This window comes from Staurois parvus, unplaced genomic scaffold (genome assembly GCF_062004578.1).
Source record: "Staurois parvus isolate SC_StPar_1 unplaced genomic scaffold, SC_StPar_1.0 ptg000619l, whole genome shotgun sequence".
Lineage (NCBI taxonomy): Eukaryota > Metazoa > Chordata > Amphibia > Anura > Ranidae > Staurois > Staurois parvus.
Window position 1 is genome coordinate 3630941 of NW_028318415.1, and position 23694 is coordinate 3654634.

Genomic DNA, 23694 nt, shown 5'->3' on the forward strand with positions numbered 1-23694 from the left:
ATTAAAAAAAAAAGAGTAAACAAGATGCATAGAAAGATGCTTACACGGTATTCATCTACGCACTATTTCAATCTACACTAGAATTTTAACTACCATGGAACTCTGGAAAGAATACATTTATTTCTGAAAAAAAGTCTGTTATAGCTGATACAGAAGAACACTTGGACATGTGTTTGGAAAGTGCTGTTAAACACAGTTACCTTGATGCTGTTCCTTTCAAGATGTAGTGCTGCAACAACTTCACTGTGAGAGCAGCATACTGAAGCCAATCACATCCAATCCCTATTTGAAATACGTAGCTGGTGCAATAATAGTCTGTGAGGCAAAATACTTTCATTCAAATATTGAGTGTGGACTGGATGAGGTTGGAAGCTATCTTGTGGGCCCCAATGCATGCATCTTTCCTCACCCCCATAACCATCTTGTACCACCCCATTTCTGAGCAGCATTATATCATCTGGTCAACCAGACCCACTCACAGCCTGGCAAAGACGCATGGAACATTACTTACTACCATCATTATAGTTATCTCTTCAGCACATACTGTATTTTATCTTACCTGTAGATGATGTAGAGCATGAACAAATAAAGGGAAGAGTGTCCTCACAATATAACCTGCGTGCCTTTACATTGCTATACTATGGATCCTTGGACTGTCTCTATGAATTTTAAAAAACTTGGAAGCAAGGTGTTTTGCAGGTCTGATTTAAACTAGAAACTCATTAGGGACATGAAGAGGCATAGTCACATTGAATGAAGACATACTGCTGCTGGAGGGATATTGTCCTATTGGGGGAATATTTTATAATGCAGGGGGATGATGCATCATTGGGAAAACATGGGACTGTCTGCATGTCTGTGACATCATGCTGGGTAATATGTTTTCAATTAGAAGAGAGATAATATGCTGCTAAGAGGATACAAAATTATGTGGTAACTTAGCCAGTGTCTATAGCTTGTAGAGACAGAAAGATCTGTCACTATTTAACCACACGGGATTTAAAGTGCACTCGCCTTTTGCCACACCCTCCATTTGTATTTGACTAAAACTAGTGTAAGTATCTAAATATGTCATCTAGTTTGCTAAACAGCAGGGCAAAAAATGACAAGGAGGGGGAATCTCTAAATTCCTGAACATATGTAAAGTATTGGGACACCCCTCCAAATCATTGGATTCAGGTGTTCCAATCACCTCCATGGCCACAGGTGTATAAAATTAAGCACCTGGGCATGCAAACTGATTCTGAAAACATTTGAGAAAGAATGGGTCTCTCTCAGGAGCTCAGTGCATTCAAGCGTGGTACCGTGATAGGTTGCCACCCATGCAATAAGTCCATCTGTGAAATTTCCTTGCTACTAAATATTCCACTGTCAACTGTTAGTGGTATTACTACAAAGTAGAAACAACTGGGAACAACAGCAACTCAGCCACGAAAAATGATAGAGCGGGGTCAGCACATGCACAGGCTTAGCAGACTAAACAGTACTGTCACTGATTCACAAAGTCAACTTTATATTAAACGTCAACAGCTAAATCATCATCATCTCCATCTCTTACCACTCCAAGCCACTGACATATGCAGAGAGCAGTGACATGACTGTCACATAAAGGACAGAGTTGTTTTTGTCATTGTACAAGTAAAGTGGGCCTCAGCATTATTCTTAGGAGACTCCATCTTGTATCAGTTATATACGTAGAGTTCTTCTTAAAGTATTCTTTGACCACCTGCTTTCCCACGGAAATACAAAGACTGTTTCTTCTGGGCATATAGTCAACAGTAACCTTGAGCACCTAAAACAATAGAACTGCGTTGTCTGGCCAACCGACACAAGATCTAAGGAAAACCATAGATGAGAAGAAATCCGAAAGTTCTGCCAAGCGATAAACGAAAATAGCTCAACAATTGTGCCATCAGTTGTTACATATTTCTAATAAAAATCCATATGTTGGATCAGGCACTTTCGATTGCAGAACAAAAATCGCATGTCACAGTTGGCAACACTAATAATGCGAAAGTAGAACGATTTGAAATTTTCGTATAGTTTTTGCATCGTCTATGGTCTGCTTAACTCTTATCGCTTAGCTGTACAACAGCCTTTGACTTCACAGAATAACTGAGAGACCTTCTAACCTTTGAGTGCATGCTTTCTCCCTGTGCATAGTACAGGTTTTCTCTCTCTCTCTCTCTCTCTCTCTCTCTCTCTCTCTCTCTGTATATATATATATATATATATATATATATATATATATATAGTTACAGTATACACAAACCTTTTCTAACTGTCAGCCATGCAGGTTTTAACGGAGTCTGGCTTTACAGGTTCTATGCTGTGAGAAATGCAAGATGGCAGTCTCAAAAGGTGTAATAGTTCATACTTGGCTGTGGTTTCTACAAAAATTGCCTAAGGTAGGGTCAGCTTTTAAAATGAACCTTGCATCAAAAGACCAGGTTCCCTTATTAGAAAGACCCGGGTCTACCCATGAAAAGACACCACATGAAAACAAAAGCAAACACATCTGAGGAGAAAACCTCTTCTACCCATGGCACTTAGGTGAGGGTAATGTCACAGCCCTTTAGCAAAAGATGCAAGGAAACCTTAAGATCACAAATCTCAAAAAAAGACACTCCTACTCAAAGCATGAGCGTATTTTCTGGACATTTGGGATTTTAACAAGTCATTGCTGGAAACCAAGGTTAAAGGTAAGTATATTTTTTAAGTTTTTCCTCATATTTGTTTTTTTCTTTCAGTGAGCGAGAGGATCTAACATTACTTGCATTACTGTATAAGGTCCACTTTAAAAGCATTTGAAATGCTCTTGACTCAATATAAACATGAATGCCTAACTGAATGCACACATGGGAATGGAGCTTTAAAAGTAATTAATCACACACATGATTAAGGTTCCTGATTAAAATATAGAGTATACTGCATATAAGAAAATTAATTAATTACACAGAAGTATTATCTGTGCTGAACAGAGACCAGATTAGGTATTCCATAACACTTAAGGGTACGTTTGACACTAATATATATATATATATATATATATATATATATATATAAATATATATATATATATACACACACACACACACACACACACACACACACACACTGCTCAAAAAAATTAAAGGAACACTTTTTAATCAGAGTATTGCATCAAGTCAATTAAACTCCTGGGATATTGATCTGGTCAGTTAATTAACAGGGTGGGTTGTTAATCAGTTTCAGCTGCTTTGGTGTTAATGAATTTAACAGGTGCAATAGATGGGCAACAAGGAGACAACCCCAAAACAGGAATGGTTTTAAAGGTGGAGGCTACTGACATTTTTTTCCTTACTCATCTTTTCTAACTGACCCTATCCAAATGCAAAACTGGTGAAATACAGTGTCACTACTGATAGCATAAGGCAATACCTGGACCCTACAGAGGTTGCATAAGCGAGAGTATACAGGCAGTTCCTGGAGGATGAAGAAATTGATATCATTGAATGGACTCAACGCTCGCCTGACCTAAATTCAATAGAACACCTCTGGGATATCATGTCCATCGGACGCCACCAAGTTGCACCTCAGACTGTCCAGGAGCTCAGTCATGCCCTGGTCCAGATCTGAGAGGAAAAACCCCAGGACACCATCTGTCATTTCATTAGGAGTATGCCCCAACGTTGTCAGGTATGCATACAAGCATGTGGGGGCCATACAGACTACTGAGTACCATTTTGAATTGCTGCAATAAAATTTCAGCAAAATGGACTAGCCTGCTGCATCATTTTTTCACTTTGATTTTTGGGTTGTTTTTTAATTCAGTCCTCTGTAGGTAGATCTTTCTCATTTCCATCAAACGACCTGGCATCCTTATGTTCCTAACACATTACCAAGTCCATATCAGTAGAGATATCCAGCATGATATTTTTCCCTATTGAGATCTGATGTGTTTTTAAAGTGTTCTTTTAATTTTTTTCTTTGTCAAAGGTTTTATTGAAACGCTGGTCAATACAAACAACTTATCGCCTGCGCAGGGGTGCAGGTCAATAAACATCCAGAAAAGGAAACAGGCGGTGTTCGTAGCATTTTGAAACAGTTTGAGCAATATAATGTCGCCTAGTGACCAAGGTCATAATGCGTCTTCCATGGTCCGGGAGCAATGCTCGGGAGATCAAATAGTAGGTAAAAGCAACAATTCATTAGCATTTCATTTAACCTGAGAGTAAAGGTAAAAGGGTGAGTCAGCGGAAGAAAGGAAAAGAAGAGGAAAAAGGACAGATAAGCCAGAAACAGAGAAGGAGGAAGAAAGTCATTCTCCTGCATGCCTAAGTCACTGCTAGAAATTAGTGAGTCCCTAAACCCATTGGAGATAGAGTGGGAAACTGTTCCTTTAATTTGTTTTGAGCAGTATACACACTATATTGCTAAAAGTATTGGGACCCCCTCCAAATCATTGGATTCAGGTGTTCCAATCACCTCCTTGGCCACAGGTGTAAACAATTAAGCACCTAGGCATGCAGACTGCTTCTAAAACATTTGTGAAAGAATGAGTCACTCCCAGGAGCTCAGTGAATACCGTTGCCTCCTGTGCAATAAGTCCATCCATGAAATTTCCTTGCTACTAAATATTCCGCGGTCAACTGTTAGTGGTATTATAACAATATGGAAACAACTGGGAACAACAGCAACTCAGTCACGAAAAATGAGCGGGATCAGCGCATTCTGAAGCGCAGAGTGCACAGAATTCGCCAACTGTCTGCAGAGTCAATAGTTAAAGACCTACAAACTCTATGTGGCCTTCAGATTAGCACAACAATGGTGCGTAGAGAGCTTCATGGATTGGGTTTCCAAGGCCGAGCAGCTGCAGCCAAGCCTTACATCACCAAGTGCAATGCAAAGCGTCGGATGCAGTGGTGTAAAGCACACCGCCACTGTACTCTAGAGCAGTGGAAATGTGTTCTCTGGAATGATGAATCACACTTCTCTGTCTGGCAATCTGATGGACGTGTCTGGGTTTGGCGGTTGCCAGGAGAACAGTACTTGCCTGACTGCAATGTGCCAAGTGTAAAGTTTGGTGGAGGGGCGATTATGGTGTGGGGTTGTTTTTCAGGGGTTGGGCTTGGCCCCTTAGTTCCAGTAAAGGAAATTCTTAAGGTGTCAGCATACCAAGACATTTTGGATAATTTCATGCTCCCAACTTTGTGGGAACAGTTTAGGGATGGCCCCTTCCTGTTCCAACATGACTGCGCACCAATGCACAAAGCAAGGTCCATAAAGACATAGATGAGTGAGCTTGGGGTGGAGAAACTTGTCTGCCCTGCACAGAGTCGTGACCTCAATCCGATAGAACACCTTTGGGATGAATTAGAGCAGAGACTGCGAGCTAGGCCTTCTAATCTGACATCAGTGCATGACCTCACAAATGCGCTTCTGGAGGAATGGTAAAACATTCCCATAGACACACTCCTAAACCTTGTGGACAGCCTTCCCTGAAGAGTTGAAGTTTTTATATCTGCAAAGGGTGGGCCAACTCAATATTGAACCCTACGGACTAAGACTGGGATGCCATTAAAGTTCATCTGCGTATAAAGGCAGGCATCCCAATACTTTTGGCAATACACTATATACACATACATACAGTCAAATTGGTATGACCACCCATCTAATGATGTGTAGGTCCCCCTTTTGTCACCAAAACAGCCCTGACCTGTTTAGACAAGGACCCCACTAGATCTCTAAAGGTATGCTGTCATTTCTGGCACCGTCAGTAGCTGATACTTTAAATTCCAATTCCAAAAATGTCGGCAACAGGTGAATACAAAAATCTTCTTTATTGCATAAAGGAGTAAAAATATTCCATGGTAAACATATGCTAACGCGTTTAAGTCTAAACACAGACCTTATTCATAGCTAGTATGAACTGACTAGGCTTTTGGCATTATAACAATGTTTAGGTAGGTGGTACGCGTCAAAATAACATCCACATGAATGCCAAGACCCAATGTCTCCAAGCAAAATATTGCCCAAAGCATCAAACTTCTTCCTATAGTGCATCCTGGTGCTGTCTCTTCCCCAGGTAAGCATAGCAGAGCCATACAAAGCAGTGTGCTTACAGTTGAAAACACTAAACACAGCACACAGTAAAACAGCACACAGCACATAGTTAACCCTTTGATTGCCCCACGCTAACTCCTTCCTGCCCAGTGCCATTAGTACAGTGTCATTGCTTTTTATTAGCACTGATCACTGTATTGGTGTCACTGGGGATGTTAGTGACACCAAGTCAGTTCCCCCAGTGTCAGAATGTCTGTCGCAGTCCCACAGTCCTGCTATAAGTTGCTGATCGCTGCCATTACTAGTAAAAAAAATAAAATAAATAAATCCCAGTATATATACTGCCATTTATAAACGCTATAATGTTCACGTAAACCAACTAATTTACACGTATCAGGATTTTTTTTTAGAAAAGCTATGTAGCAGAATACATTTTGGCCTAACTTTATGATGAAATTTGATTTTTTTACTAGACATGTTTAATAGCAAAAAGTCAAAACTATTGTTTTTTTCTGAAAATTGGTGGACTTTTTTTATAGCGCAAAAAACAAAAAAAAAATGCACAGGCAAACAAATACCACCGAAAGAAAGCTCTACTCGTTGGGGGAAAAAAACCCGTAAATTTAGGTGCAGCGTTGCATGACCGCACAATTGTCAGTTAAAGTGATGTAGCACCATAACGCAAAAAATGGCCTGGTCAGGAAGGGGGGGTAAATCCTCTGGAGGGCAAGTGCTTAAGCATTAACCCAACTGACAGGTTAGTCCACAGCACATTGACTATGTGGATACATATTATCATGCACGCACTCTCAAAAGTATAACAAAACATAGTACTGATGGCTGGATACCTTGCAATTCATATTATTGCAGTAAACAAAATAAATGTCATGCTTTGTAGCAGAAACACAGTTGTGGTGCCTTTATAAAAGAGATGGCTCTTAGATTTGAATGTTTTTATTGCCAGATTGAAAAAATATTGCTTTTTGTTACTGCAAACTGTATCTGTTTCACCATGGTTATTATGACTAAATCACACTGGATTATTCACTCTGCAATACCCTTTAATCGTGTTTAGTTCACCCTGGATCAAAAGGTGGCATGGTGCCATCCTTGACTTGGGTGCCATAGAACCTTGTCCCTGCACTGTACAAATCTATACACACAAACTCGCTAAATTTGGCCATGCATTTTATTATACCTTTTCAAAATATTCAAGATAGAAAAGATCCATACATTTCAGAATATACAGTATTTATAGGATACAGAGTACATATGAAGACGTTTAATATTATTAAGAACAAAAATCTACCTTCATTTTTATGAATGAACTTTTCTGTTACTAGGAGATAGATAGCATTCTCATACTTTTTGAAGTTCACTGTAGAGGTTCTAATTATTGCTATCTAATCTTAGTTACAGGAAGTTGAAGGTAAACATTTAGATTTTTTTTGCAGATTAAAAAATTCACTTACTGATAGAAATGGTGTTTTGAACCCTTCAGGGCCCATTAATTTGGCACCTGAGGTTTGGGATTGAGCATCATGAAGATTGGTTTGGCTTTTGACCATGACAGCTTCATGATCATTTGAAACACAGTGTTTGAATTCTGCATATAGCTTTCTTTTTAACTTCAAAATGATTCATAAGATACAGCTATTAAATTGCCCAAAATGTTTGTTTGGGGATTATCTGTATGATGGATTTTAAAGGATACATGCAGCATTTTAGAATGTATTTATAAGACATACACAGTGGAATTCATCCTAGATACACTTTAGAATTCCATTGTATCGCTGCATTGCAAGTGCTTGCAGCAGATTCATGTATCTATCAGGATCAGGTACTTAAATTTGTCACAGGAGACGACCAGCACTGAGGTTGGAGTATCCATTCCAGATACGCCATCCTCAGTGCAGCTCAGTAACACTGAACCTAATAAAATTACAGGCTTAGCATTACTTACCTCCCTCCCCAGATACTACACCCATCGCAGACAGGTGAATCAGCCATGAAGTTTTGCTGTGGGGTAGGTGAGGCCCGAGAGAGAACTCTGAGACAAATTCCCCATCAGGTCCTATGTACAACTATGTAGGATATGGTTCAATTATCCTGGCACTTTGCCACCCCCCTTCCTTGCTGTTGGGAAGGAGATTTGGTCAATGTGTCAGGGTAGTAGACGATTTAACAGTGATGGAGGGATCCTATCTTTCCGGCTCTGAGGAAGAGGGTTGCCCTCAAAAATGTGTAAACCATCCTTTGAGTCCAGAAAGACACCTTTCTGGTGTCTGAGGGTCCACTGGGTCTCATTACTTATTGTAACAAAGATTGCCATTTCATATACGATTTTTACCTATAGTTTGTTAGTATAATTCATCATTTAAAAAAATTAAAAAACTTACCTTGGGATAATGCACTAGGCTGGTGCTCTCTCTGTTTCTCTTTTTACAGTTGATATCTGGACCACCCCAGTCATTTGAGAGAGCAACAAATCTATACTTATCCGTTGGAACCCCTCCCCTTGCTTTTGGGAAGGAGATTTGGTCAATGTGTCAGGGTAGTAGAGGATTTAAGAGTGATGGCGGGATCCTATCTTTTTGGCTCTGAAGAAGAGGGTTGCCCTCAGAAATGTGTAAGCCATCCTTTGGGTCCTAAAAGACACCTTTCTGGTGTCTGAGGGTCCACTGGGTCTCATTACTTATTGTAACAAAGACTGCTATTTGATATGCGATATTTTACCTATTGTTTGTTAGTATAATTCATCATTGTAAAAAAAACAAAAAAACTTACCTTGGGATAGTGCACTAAGCCGGTGCGCTCTGTTTGTCTTTTTACAGTTGATATCTGGACCCCCCCAGTCATTTGAGAGAGCAGCAAAGCTATACGTATCCGTTGGTATACCCCCTTAACACTCGTTTAAGAAAGTAGTCCCCAGTCCTCCACACTCATGTGCAGGAGATTTTAATATTTCCACCTGCCTTGTGTTTGAGAGGGGAAGACAGTGGGTGGATGTCACAGTCACTATTGGACTAAATAGTGACTATGAATTTTGCTCACTACCATGCGTCATCAATCAAATGGTAGGTGGACCGGATAGGGAAATAGTCTGCAAGTACTAACATTTGTGGTGCAATGCTGTAACAGAATTCTGTTGTGTCTGGAATATTTTATGAATTCCACTGTGCGTTTCCTATAAATAAACTCTAAAATGCTGCAGGTATTCTCTTAAATCCATCATACAGACTAAAATCCCCAACAAACCTTTTTGGCAATTTAGCATTTGCATCTCCCCAATGATTTTGCAGTCAAAAAGAAACTTAGTTTAAAGCATGAGCGTGTTTGTTGGCTGCACCTAACTACCTACGTATCAAATTAAAAAAAATGGGTTTTAGATACATTTTAGCAAAGACACTGCATCTCTAAGTGTATACTGTGTAACGGTTTATTATTAAAAAAGGTAAGTTTAACAACTCACATCTTGTAAAAGTAATACAGGCTCATACGGGTCAATGTGCAAGATGTCCATCACCAGATGTAGAAAGCTACTCTGAGAAGAGATTCCAGCCGATCAGCAGGAGGTGCTGTAAAGAGGAGAGGCATGGATGGTGGAGCTTGGCTGCATCCCTGGTATGTCCAGAGCTTGTGACGTTGGCGTCTGACATCATCGGGATGTGACGTGTTTCTGAGCTCTTTCATCAGGCATAGACGGAGCACAAGATGAAAAAGTGCACCGGTACACATAGGGCCCCCACGCATGCTCATAAACACGTCACATCCCAATGACGTCAAACGCCAACGCCACAAACTCTGGAAATACCAGGGACATCGCCAGGCTCCACCATCCACGCCTCTCCTCTTTACAGCACCTCCTGCTAATCGGCTGGAATCCCTTCCCAGAGTGGCTTTAAACATCTGACGATAGACGTCTTGCACATTGACCCCTATAAGCCTATATTACGTTTACAAGATGTGAGTTGTTAAACGTACCTTTTTTAATATTAAACTGTTACACAGTCTACACTTAGAGGTGCTGTGTCTTTGCTTTTGTTCCTTCTACTCCAGAGTTCTGCTTCACTCTACCACAGCCTGCCCTAGTGTCCCTGACTGGATTACCTTTCGCCTGACCCTCAGCCTGACCTGCAACATATTTTATTAATCACAAGACTACATGGACTGCATAATTCATGCGCCTGTTTATTCTCTTTGTTTTAGATACACTGTAGGCCACATTCACATCTGCGTTTTGGCCTCACAGTGTGTAGATATGAGAAAATCAGTGGGATGTTCCAGCGATTAGCTGCAGGATGCAACCCCTTTGAAAGCAATGGAAGGCTGCCTGATCCAGCAGCTAATTGCAGCCACTGGCATGTAATCACAATGCTGCGATTACCTGCAAAAAGATCAGCCCTGGACACAGACAGTCTGAGTCCAGGGCTGATCATTCGCAGGTAATCACCACATAGCAATTACATGTGAATGGCTGCAATTAGCCGCAAGAGCCAGCAGCCTCCCATTGCTTTCAATGAGGCTGCCTTTCACAGCTAGACATTGGGACCCCCTGCTGATTTTCTTGCATCTACGTGCTGTCGGGCAGAAACGCAGGTGTGAATGTAGCCTAAATAACATAGTTTAAAGATAAGTTACCAAAGTGAAATAATTATGTTTGTGTGAACAGCTGCTAGCCTGCTTCATAATATGTTTATCCTTAATTCAATTAATTAAAAGCTAGCATAACAACAGTAAACAAGCTGCTGTTTTTCAAAGCTAAAGAACTAGGTAACCAATAATAGTATTCACATAGGATCTGGAAAGATGGATAAAATATGGATGAAATCTGAAGTAGATGGCTTTGAAAGGGATTTTGTTGTCATCCAGACTGAAGGCAGAATTAAGGTTTTCACTCTGCATGTGATACAACCTAAACGGAACAGTCAAAGCATGTAAGCATACATAATCCGATCAGAGTCAAAACTGGAAACAGTATGCAATATGCTGCAGACTTCACCGGTTCCAAACGAGTTTAGGTGAGACCTACAGGGAGAGATTTGTAGATTCTGGATCCCCAGGCCAACCAATGTGCCCAGACTCCTATTTTCCTTATGAATTCAAAATCGTACTTTTTCACATAATTGGATATAGCAGATCAATATTGGTATGATGATAGTAGATTCAGTATAATCAAAACCTTTTTTTTATCAAGCTGCAATACAATATAGATCCATGCCATTTACTGGTTGATCCTTCCCAACTTGGAATAATTAGTAAATTATAGTTCAATCCAGTTGTCATAAACACATTATCAATGTCTCAATTTTATCTGTGAAACATCTGTAATTCTCTTTTTACTGTTAATAACACATTAACTGATGCTTTCTATTTAATTTTCTTTCTATATGTGCACACATCCTTCATTTTACAAGTAAACATTTAACATAGGATTCTTAGAACAATATAAGCTAAAGTGTAACTCTAGCCAAACAAAAAAAAAAAATAAATACAAATGAACAGCTCATTAAAAGATAAAATAACAAAACCAGCTTTTGTCAAGGTTCAGCTTTAATCCTCTGGATGAGAAGACTTGGCTGGCAATCAGAGTTTCAACAGGATTAAAGTCAGGACTCTGTTCAGGCCACAAGAATACTTTCACATCAAACCCAAACCATGGATCTGGCTTTGTGCATAGGGAAACAGTAATGCTGGAACAAATTGCTTCCATAACATTGGAAACACACAATTGTCTAAAATGTCCTTGTATGTTGTAGTATTAACAGTACCATTTAGTGTTAACAATTGAACTCAATTTGGAGCGGTGTCCACATACCTTTGACTATACAGTGTACTAATGCCCAGTCAAGACCTATATATTTACCCACATATTGTCCTGAATGGACTAGGGGCTCACCTAGTCAACTAGTAATTACACAACCTGTACAGAAAATACAGTATAAAAACATTAGAAATGTTCTGCCTTTTTGCCTTTCAACCTTTAAACTAGGACCGAGGGGGGAGGGAGAATTAGATTATAATAGGGCAGACAGATCAGACAGGGGTCAGTCCTTATGTGGGTGGAATTGGGAAAGATGGGGGGAGGGCTATGGCAGGTGATAAGAAGGTTCCCATGTTACAAACAACCATTGGAATTAGCACCACAAGTGTTCGTTCACCAATGCCAGAAGTCTGCCAAGCAAAATAGGTGAGTTGGAAGCTTTGGTGCATGAAGAGAACTATGATTTAATTGGTATTGCTGAATCTTGGCTTCATTCTTCACATGACTGGGCCATTAATATTTCTTTCTATGTTCTCTTTTGGAGAGACAGAGTAAAAAGAAAAGGTGATGGTGTCTATCTCTATATGAGAAGTGATCTCAAAGCAAGTGTGAAAGAGGACCTAGTTGATGGAGAGTGAGATGAGGCTGAAACATTATGGGTGGAACTGCGCATAGGGGTGCGTACTACAAATGTAATTGTTGGAGTTTGTTATAGGCCACCCAGTGTTAATGAGCAGGTGGAGACTCAGCTCCTTGCACAGATCGAAAAGGCTGCAAGGGCTGGGACAATGATAATAATGGGGGATTTTAACTACCCAGAAACTGACTGGAGTAATGGTACTGCAGGAACAGTTAAAGGGCAAAAAGTTATAAACCTACTACAGGACAATTTTATGGTACAGTTCATAGAAGCCCCAAATAGGAATGATGCTCTGCTGGACCTGGTAATCTCAAACCATGCAGAGTTTATTACAAATGTCTATATAAAAAAAAATGTGGGTAGCAGAAACCATAACATGATTTCATTTATTGTTAGCTGTAAACAACAAGCACATACGGGAAAAATAAAATCACTCAACTTTAAGAGAGCTAATTTTCCAAGGCTTAGACTGGGAGGGAATATTGGCATCGAAGTACACAGGACAGAAATGGGAGCTCTTCAAAAAGACTGTATGTGAACACACTGTAAAATATATTCCCATGAACAACAAGTTTAAAAGGCTAAAAATGAAACTTGTGGCTTACGGCCAAAGTTAAAAAAGCTATAAATAATAAGAAAAGACCTTTTATAAAATACAAAAATGAAAAAAACGCCATCATCGTTTAAAAATTACAAATAAAACAGAATATGTAAAAAGCAAATGAAGGTCGCAAAAATTGAAAAACGAATGATAGATTGCAAAAGATAGCAGGACAAACCCCCAATAATTCTTCAAATATATTAATAGTAAAATGGTCCGGTGGAGTGGGTGACTGGGAACAAAGAGAAGGCAAATTTATTAAATACCTTTTTCAGCTCTGTGTATACAAAAGGAGCATGGGAGAGCTCTAGTCCATAATGGGTATGGTATCAGTGGTTTATATAGGGAACTCAATGTAGAGTTATTCACCCTCATCGCAGAGGACAAGGGGCACTCTTTACTTGTGGAGGAAAAGAGATTTAATCTCCAAATATGGAAAGGTTTCTTCACAGTAAGAGCTGTGAAAATGTGGAATAGACTCCCTCAAGGGTTGGTTCTGGCCAGCTCAGTAGATTGCTTTAAAAAAGGCCTGGATTCTTTCCTAAATACACAGAATATAACTGGGTACTAACATTTATAGGTAAAGTTGATCCAGGGAATATCTGATGGCCTCTCAGGGGATCAGGAAGGGATTTTTACCCCTGTGGGAACAAATTGGGTCAAGCTTTGCTAGGGGAAGGGGGGGGGGTTGCCTTCCTCTGGATCAACTGTGGGTATAGGATTATAACTTCTTTTTTTTTCATGGTTGAACTTGATGGACTTTTGTCTCAGCCAGACTAACTATGTAACAACTTATACTCCAGGTATCTCCTAGTGTTGGGGAACACAATGCCATTTGTACGTCACAATAAAAACATGCCAACATAACTTACCGTTGTTGTGTATCAGACTAGAATACTGAATGTACAGATATATAATTCACATTCTTATTATAGTAAACCCAAGATGTGAAATACAGATGGATCTAGAACAGATGTTAATTTAAAACATGTGGTTCATGTCACTCAGAAAAATGCTCTTGCATGGTGTGGTGTTCTCAGGAGAAGAATTTTAGCATGGGGAAACTTACTTATGAAGCCTAGTGAGTTAATAAATAACTAAAATAGAGTTGACTGAAAAGTTGGCAAATTCTAAAATTCTACTGCAGTGCTTTTAAAGCACTTATAAATCCACACAAGGTTACCAAAAGATCACATAAGCTCCTTAATCTGTTTGCCATTTCATTTCAGGCTGCTACAGAATGCCATCTGCTTTCTGCACACACATACATATGAATTATAGGAACTAACTCAACCGCTAAAAAAATGAAAGTGCAAAAATGTCGATTTCTAAAAAGTAGGTAAATCTTGATGTCCTATTTAATAAAAAATTATGATTTTGATTTTTTTCTTTTGAAAATAATGCAATGTAATAAGTATATTGTACATTTGTTGAAGCTTGTTCAAATCCTAGATTGATGTAAACTAAATTGACATTTAAAAATACCTGTCAAATTTCAACAAGTTATGAAAGCTCACAAGATCACTTCAGAGCCTGTTGGGGTTTATCTACTAAAGCTGGAGAGTGCAAAATTAGGCTCACGTCTGCATAGAAACCAATCAGCTTCCAACCTCAGCTTGTTCAGTTCAGCTTTGGCAATAAATCCTGGAAGCGGATTGGTTTCTATGCAGAAGTGATCCCGATTTGTATTCTCCAGCTTTAGTAAATAAACCCCGGTATGTCTGGATCATCTCCCAAACCCACAAGGGGTTTCTGTAACTTCCCCTCCGACCGTTCATGGGATCCCTGCTTCTGTGGCTGGTTCACCTGTCACCTCTATTGCATTGTGGATTTTGTCGCTGCAGTGCTTCAATAGAAATCAAGCGCCTACCAAGGTTTTCTGAATCATGAATATGGTGCTTTAATTGCTTTATTGATTTGTGGAGTGATTATTTCTGAGTGCTGCCATTACGAGTCCTTCGTGATACTTCCCCATTGCACATCCTTCCAAAGTTATACTGAGAAATCTCCACTGAAAAACACGTGAATCAGTGTAGATATAAACACCACATTTCTAGCTTTAATTTTATTGTATTGCTTACCTTTTCTCTGTAATATAAGATACTGTATATATTTATGGACATTAGTTTTTTTAAATTTATAGTTCTCATTTTAATATTCTTTATATACTGTTGTCCTTTTTTAGGCTACACAATTATTTAATTTCCTCAGTTTTTTTCAGTGATATCATGCTCTTTTTTCACTCTAATTCTAGAAAGCCTTTCTCTTAAGAAGCTATGTGATATGATAGCAAAAATTGTTTATTTTAGATTTTATGACTCTGGGAAGATAAGTGCAGATCCTATGGGCCACCAGTGGGTCGAAGGTATGTGCTCCCATGAGACATTAAAGTGTATGTAAACCCTAAAAATAAATTTCCTTTATTTGTTCCCTTCTGATATGCTAAATATACCTTTTTTGTTATACATCTGTTTGATAAGTGGAAAACAATACTTGTTGATACTTGTAGAACAAAGAGAGGTGTTCTGTAGTTCTAGCACATTTCCTGCCTTAGGGTGACAACACTGCTCCTCCATAGATACAATACAATAAGTGAGCACTGGTGCCCAAGGCCGGAAAGTATTCTATTGGCTCCCAGTGCCAGCTTCAGTGTAGAGGAGAGACCGCTGACAATGGGTGCCCTATAGTAAGCCTATGGGTGACTTCATAGCCCAGGCTCTGCAGCCATTTTCAATCTCTCCTCTCATTGCCAATCTCTCCTCTTCACTGAATCCGGATGCTGGGGAAATCATGTGGCCAAAACGGTGGCCTCTCAGCATAGGTAAGTACAAATTCCTTTCCTTTACAGGTTAGTTAGAATGGAGTCACAATGGGAGTGGGAGCAGATTTAAGTATAGTTGGGATTTGACTGGACTTCCACTTTAGCCATTTTCTTTTAAGCCCCTCTCACTGTTACCACAATTTGGCCACACCCAAAATTAACCACTGCATGCTCTGCAGTATTCCTCTAATCCTACTGCCCAAGATGATTTGTTTTTATACCTTGAATTCCTGCCTCTTATTCAGTCTGTGGCTGTTTCAGGGTGCATTAAAAATAGCAGCGTGACTTTGTTGTCATGGTTAAAGCAGAGTTCCAGCCGTTTTTGTTCTAATTAAAAGTCAGCAGCTACAAAAACTGTAGCTGCTGACTTTTAATAAACACACACTTACCTGTCCCAAAGTCCAGCCATGTGCTCACCCGTGCCAACCCTGCTCCCCTTCATGGCACCGGCATCTCAACTGTGGGCTTGCAGCTTCACAGCCTGGTGCCCACTGTGCATGTGCGAGTCGCGTTGTGCCTACTAATTGGTCCGGCAGTCTCCTGGGACCTGTAAAAGTTCCCAGGAGACTGCAGAAGGGAGGAGGGGGCCAAACTTCCAGCTCACTTCGCAAACGAACTGAGCTGGAAGTGGGAGCGCGTACCTGTCAAAACCAGGTAGCCACTCCCCCCCAAAAGGTGCCAATATGGCAGTGGAGGGGGGGAGGCAAATAAGCGGGATTCCGCTGTTGAGTGGAACTCCGCTTTAAATTGTGCATTATTTTGTGGGAGTGGCTACAAATAGGGGGTGTGGGTTTGTGGGTGTGGCTACAATTAGGGGCATGGTCTGTAGGGTGTCCCCAGATTTTGTTTTGAAACTCTGGTCTCCACCTTTCACTGTGAGTGTATTTATGGTTCATATAAATGCTTCCTTCCTTTTTAGCCTTAAAAAGGTAGGATTGGCATGCTCACTAAGGGATTTTCCACTGATTAGCACTGTGTGCAATAAAAACACTTAATATCCCTGCACATTCTGCCTTATAAAAATCTGCAGGAACACTGCTTGTCTGTCAGAATGCCAATTGCCCTGACCCCTGTCTGAATAAGATCTGAATAATAAGATCTTGTCTGATAATCTGCTAACTTTGGAACTCCTAACATACTTTAACCATTTCAATACCGTGCAATTTTACACCTTCCTGCCCAGGACATTTTTCAGGTTTCAGCGCTCTCACACTTTGAATGACAATTGCACGGTCATACAACATACCCAAACTAAAATTTTATCATTTTCTTCACACAACTAGAGCTTTCTTTTGGTGGTATTTAATCACTGCTGGGGTTTTTATTTTTTGCTAAATTAACAAAAAAAGACCCACAATTTTGAAAAAAAAACACGTTTTTCTTAGTTTCTGTTATAAAAGTTTACAAATAAATAATTGTTCTTCATAAATTTAGGCCGAGATGTATTCTGCTACATGTCTTTGGTGAAAATAACCCAAATTAGGATGTATTATTTAGTTTGTAGGAAAGTTATAGAGTTCCAAACTATGGTATAGATCTGAAAATTGATCAATCCTGAAGTACTGACAGCCAATCTAATTTCTTGAGGTCCAAGAATGTCAGAACAGTACAGATATCCCCCAAATGACCCCTTTTTGCAGAGTAGACAGTTGGATGTACTTCATAAGAGGAATGGCAAGTTTTTTGAAGTTGTATTTTTTTTGTCATAATTTTTCAGAAAATGAAAAAAATTAAAAAAATTATTTTCACTATTTTTTTTTACATACTGTCACCAGTGCAGTACAGTGTCATCATATAACTGGCATGGCTGTGAACAGGGACACTGACTGGTGACAGTATGAAAAAAATATATATTTTTTTTTTTATTATTTTTAATTTTTTTATTACATTTGTTTTTATTTTTTTTAAGATTTTTTTTTCATATTTTACTATGACCAAAGTAGTACAATGTTACCATAGTAACATTGTACTACTTTGGGGAAGTGATCAGTATTTCTTTTTTTTTTTTTTTTTTTTTACACAATTTGCTTATAGCAAAGAATTACTTTGCTATAAGCAAGCATTTACCTGAATGAAATCGATTCATTCAGTTTTTTTTTTTTTTTTTGTGCCGAGCTGTGATTTGGCCACAGCTAATCACATGACATGTGCATGTGACCTGCTGTGACCATTCACAGCTAGGCACTAGTATACAATGGATGGCATGAATGAAGCCATCCATTGTATACAACTGTCATGTGACCTGCTGTGATTGGTCACAGCAGGGCACATGGTACCGGCAACGGGAGCCGGTACTCAGATCTGTCATCGGCCGTGTCCGAGGTACACGGCCGGTGACAGATCGCGCCGCTGCGCGGCTCTGCAACCGCGCGAACTGCGCATGTGCGGGAGCACGCCAAATGGCGTGCACCCGGAAAGCTGAAGCATTTTTGCGGCCGCCAAACGGCTATAGGCCGGGCGACTAATGGTTAATATGCTGTTTAGAAGGATGGCCATTCATTGGTGTTTGACTAGGGAGTTATCAAAATATTATTCAACACGTTATATTTACCTGGCAAAGCAAATTGCAGTACTGGGCAAACTTGCATTGGGAACATCTTTGAAGTTTTTCATTCCTAAAATCAAATGAAATATTAGACAAATAAATTAAAGAAATAATGTGGTTCATAAAATGCATATTATATGGGGTTATTCCCAAGCATTTGTTGCATGCAGAATAAAACATCAATATTACCACATGCTATTGCTTTAAGTGTGAACAGGTTAGTGAGAAATATAATTAGTTTGCATCTCTTTTTAATGTCAAAAGCCTTTGTTAAGCATACACAGGGCTGCTGTTAGAAAGCACAGGGCCCCTTACAGCCAATTTGACAGGGCCCCATACAGGCAACCTAACAGCCCCCCCATCCCCACAAAAAAAACAAACATTACTATACTTCAGTTATGAATGAATACAGTAAGTAAAGCGGTACTGATCACTCACTGTGTTCATTCAGGAAAGGAAGGGGCTAATAAAGTACTGGAACCGATCCCCTGTATGTCTCTCTGCAGCAGCTGAAAACCAGTGGGGGGAGGAGAAGTAGCCAGCTTTCAGCTGCTGCAGAGAGCCATATATGGGATTCCCTGCCCCCCCCGCCGTGCCGCTCACCCTTCCTGCCCACCTCCAATTCACCCAGCTGCCTGGGCCCAGTACAGGAGGACAGATGGTACCCCTTATTCAAAGCCCTGGCTAAACATATCCCAGTGGTCACTGACAATGTGACTGATCTGATCATGCACAGGGATAATTGGGCAATATACAGGTTAACAGAAACAAAAAAAGACCTTGTTTCCACTAACAGTAAATTGCTTTAATAGATTAAGAATTATTACAGTTTCTCTACACAAAATAGTTTAAGGATAACTGTATTTTTAGTACAGTTAACCTTTACTGATATCTACCCAGCAGCTTCCCAAAGTTTTATACTCACCTGGTTCTCGCTACTTCCAGATCATCCATGTGCATAGAAATCAAAATCATTCCTTTGGAAAGGCTGTCCACTGTTGCTTAATACATAGACCTTCTATAGGAATGGATTAAGATTTTCACAGATGGTGGCAATGATCAATGACATAAAGCTCAATTCACAAATGTAACACACCAGAAGGATCCTAATTTTCCAAAAAAGTGAGTTATTTTCCACTAAGTCCAATGAGAATTGAAAATGAGTTTTTTTAAAGATCCTTACCCTTGCACTAAATATTTGTGACTTCAGCCTATAATGCATATGTTGACTTAAACTTATTAACAGGAATATAAACAGCTGTGTAGAGGGAATAAAACTGAGCAACTGAGAATTTTTTTTAAAAGCATTAAGGTGCAGTAGGAGCCAGGATTTCACCTTCACATCTCACACTATGACAAATATGAACATAGCAGCAAAACACAAGATGGTCATCCTCTATCAGCGAGGTCATTCCCAACCAAGGGCTTCAGCAGAAAGCACTTTGTCCACTAAAACAACAGTACATGGATGAATGCAGTGAGGCATGGTGAAGATTCTCTGAAAGTTTAGGGTTGCATTGCTGTAAATGGAGTTGGCGTTTTTTCCAGAATTAATGGAAAAATTGAGAAGTACAGAAAGATTCTTACCCACCATGCAATAACATCTAGCAGGCATCTGATCAGTTGCAAGGTATTTTTGGAGTATGACAATGGCTCCACATGCATGGCCAAGATCATGAACAACTATCTGCAGCCAAAAGAACAATCACCTATGTACCAATCAAACCAGTCTGGGATTACTTGCAATAGCAGATGAAAGTGATACAGCCGAAGTCTGAGGTGAAGTCATGTCAAGTTCTTCAGAATACCTTAAAAGCAACCTACATCCTTTAGAGACTGAATGCAAATCGGCCAAAGAGAGCCTCTGCTGTGATTAAGGCAAAGGGTGTTCACACCAAATACTGATTTCATTTACAGTTTCCTTCCTGTTTACTTCGTTTACTAATTCAGCTGTTCTCAACTGTGGTTTTGTGGACCATCTGAGACTATTAAACCATAAAACCCAGAGCTCCTAGCTATGAGAAATTACTTGCCAGGCGATTTCAACCAAAATTCCAGACAGCTGCAAAAACTATATTAGCATAATTGGCACACAAAAGGAGAAATAGTAATAATGGAACCACCTTAAGTATTACCCTTAAACAACTTCATTATTTTATTTCAAAATTTGCATTCTGAAAAATTCTAAAAAAAAAATTGTCGCATTCGCTTATATAGATTAAAAACCCAGGACAACATTGTCCATAGAAATAATGCAGTGCTGTCCAACCACTAAAGGGGACTGTTTTTTAACCTGCGCATATTTTTTCTAGCAATTTAGAAACAAATGCAAACATAAAGAACAAATACTACAAAGACTATACATAAAAAAAACGATCCCGACAGAATACACATATACTCTCCTTTAGATAGATAGATAGATAGATAGATAGATAGATAGATAGATAGATAGTATACAGTCATGGCCGAAATTGTTGGCACCCTTGATATTTCTCCAGGAAATCATGTATTTCTCACGAAACGTATTGCATTAACACATGTTTTGCTATACACATGTTTATTCCCTTTGTGTGTATTGGGACAAAACAAAAAAAGGGAGGAAAGAAAGCAAATTCGACATAATGTCACACAAACCTCCAAAAATGGGCTGGACAAAAGTATTGGCACCCTTTCACAACTGCGGATAAATAAGAATGTTACAAGCATGTGATGCTCCTGTAAACTCACCTGGGGCAAGTAACAGGTGTGGGCAATATAGAAATCACACCTGAAAGCAGATAAAAAGGAGAGACGTTCACTTAACCTTTGCATTGTGTGTCTGTCTGTGCCACACTAAGCATGGACAACAGAAAGAGGAGACGAGAACTGTCTGAGGACCTGAGAACCAAAATTGTGGCAAAATATCAACAATCTCAAGGTTACAAGTCCATCTCCAGAGAACTAGATTTGCCTTTGTCCACAGTGCGCAACATTATCAAGAAGTTTGCAACCCATGGCACTGTAGCTAATCTCCCTGGTCGTGGACGGATGAGGAAAATTGATGAAAGATTGCAACGCAGAATAGTCCGGATGGTGGATAAGCAGCCCCAAACATGTTCCAAAGACATTCAAGCTGTCCTGCAGGCTCAGGGAGCATCAGTGTCAGCGCGAACTATCCGTCGACATTTAAATGAAATGAAACGCTATGGCAGGAGACCCAGGAGGACCCCACTGCTGACACAGAGACATAAAAAAGCAAGACTACAGTTTGCCAAAATGTACTTGAGTAAGCCAAAAGCCTTCTGGGAAAACGTCTTGTGGACAGATGAGACCAAGATAGAGCTTTTCGGTAAAGCACATCATTCTACTGTTTACCGAAAACGGAATGAGGCCTACAAAGAACAAAACACAGTACCTACGGTAAAATATGGTGGAGGTTCAATGATGTTTTGGGGTTGTTTTGCTGCCTCTGGCACTGGGTGTCTTGACTGTGTGCAAGGCATCATGAAATCTGAGGATTACCAAAGGATTTTGGGTCGCACTGTAGGGCCCAGTGTCAGAAAGCTGGGTTTGCGTCCAAGATCCTGGGTCTTCCAGCAGGACAATGACCCCAAACATACGTCAAAAAGCACTCAGAAATGGATGGCAAAGAAGCGCTGGAGAGTTCTGAAGTGGCCAGCAATGAGCCCAGATCTAAATCCCATTGAACACCTGTGGAGAGATCTTAAAATTGCTGTTGGGAAAAGGTGTCCTTCCAATAAGAGAGACCTGGAGCTGTTTGCAAAGGAAGAGTGGTCCAAAATTCCGGGTGAGAGGTGTCAGAAGCTTATTGATGGTTATAGGAAGCGACTGATTTCAGTTATGTTTTCCAAAGGGTGTGCAACCAAATATTAAGTTAAGGGTGCCAATACTTTTGTCCAGCCCATTTTTGGGGTTTTGTGTGACATTATGTCATATTTGCTTTTCTGCCTCTGTTTTATATTTGTTCCAATACATACAAAGGGAATAAACATGTGTATAGCAAAACATGTGTTAATGCAATACCTTTTTTGTGTGAAATACTTGATTTTCAGGAAAAATATCAAGGGTGCCAACAATTTCGGCCATGACTGTATATTGAGAGAGAGTATGAATCCAATAAGGTTTTTCAATGCAGCATAAACTTTTGTAAAATACATCACTAATGGCTTTGAAAATAAAAATCAGATGACTCATCAATGAGTTTCAGACTAAAATTGTTAAATGTGTAAAAAGCCTCCAGCAAAGATAAAATAATATTTACAGCGACAGGAAACACTAATATGAATAAGGGTTAAAATAATAACTTGCAAAAGTGGAGTTACTAAGGCCACATCTTACATGCACAAAGTGAACATGTTGTACTAATGTACTCTTGTCCAAGAACAACTGTTCACATTCAAGTTATACGAGTTCATGAACGATTCCCTGTTGCGCAAGACCAATTCCTCTGTTCATTCACAGTATGAAAACAAATGGAGGAAATAAGGCCCTGCAGGTCAAATATGTTCAAAAGCACCATGGGCAATAACTGGCCAATAGTAGTTATGTATTTATCTAAATGTATAAGCAAATGCATTCAGAAAGCGGTCCTTAAGAGTTCACGTTTAAAAGAAATTGTATTTTTTTTTTAACTCTTTATCTATGACTTGCCAATTAGTTCTTTTAACCACTTACCCTCCTGAGCATTTACCCCCCTTCCTGACCAGGCCATTTTTTGCGTTATTTTAACTGACAATTGCGCGGTCATGTAACGCTGCACCCAAATTAAATGTATGTCCTTTTTTTCCCACGAATTGAGCTTTCTTTTGGTGGTATTTGATCGCTTGTGCATTTTTATTTTTTGCGCTATAAAAAAAAAAGACTGAAAATTTTGAGAAAAAAACTATATTTTGAACATTTTGCTATTAACCAATTCAATACTGGGCAATTTTACACCTTCCTGCCCAGGCCAGTTTTCAGGTTTCAGCGCTCTCACACTTTGAATGACAATTGCGCGGTCATACAACATTGTACCCAAACTAAAATTTTATCATTTTCTTCACACAACTAGAGCTTTCTTTTGGTGGTATTTAATCACCGCTGGGGTTTTTATTTTTTGCTAGATTAACAAAAAAAGACCAAAAATTTTGAAAAAAAACAAAACATTTTTTCTTGTTTTCTGTTATAAAACTTTACAAATAAATAATTGTTCTTCATAAATTTAGGCCAAAATGTGTTCTACTACATGTCTTTGGTGAAAATAACCCATATTAGGATGTATTTTTTAGTTTGTAGGAAA

The 23694-nt window shown here is 39.4% G+C and overlaps 1 protein-coding gene across 1 annotated transcript in view; it reads right to left on the reverse strand.

Moving 5' to 3' along the window:
• SMYD3 (SET and MYND domain containing 3) overlaps positions 1 to 23694 on the reverse strand; it is a 744460-nt gene that overhangs the window by 655364 nt on the left and 65402 nt on the right. Inside the window, exon 3 of the mRNA XM_089693285.1 lies at positions 18423 to 18486. Within this exon, the coding sequence (XP_089549411.1) occupies positions 18423 to 18486 (64 nt within the window). The remainder of the gene's footprint in view (positions 1 to 18422; positions 18487 to 23694) is intronic.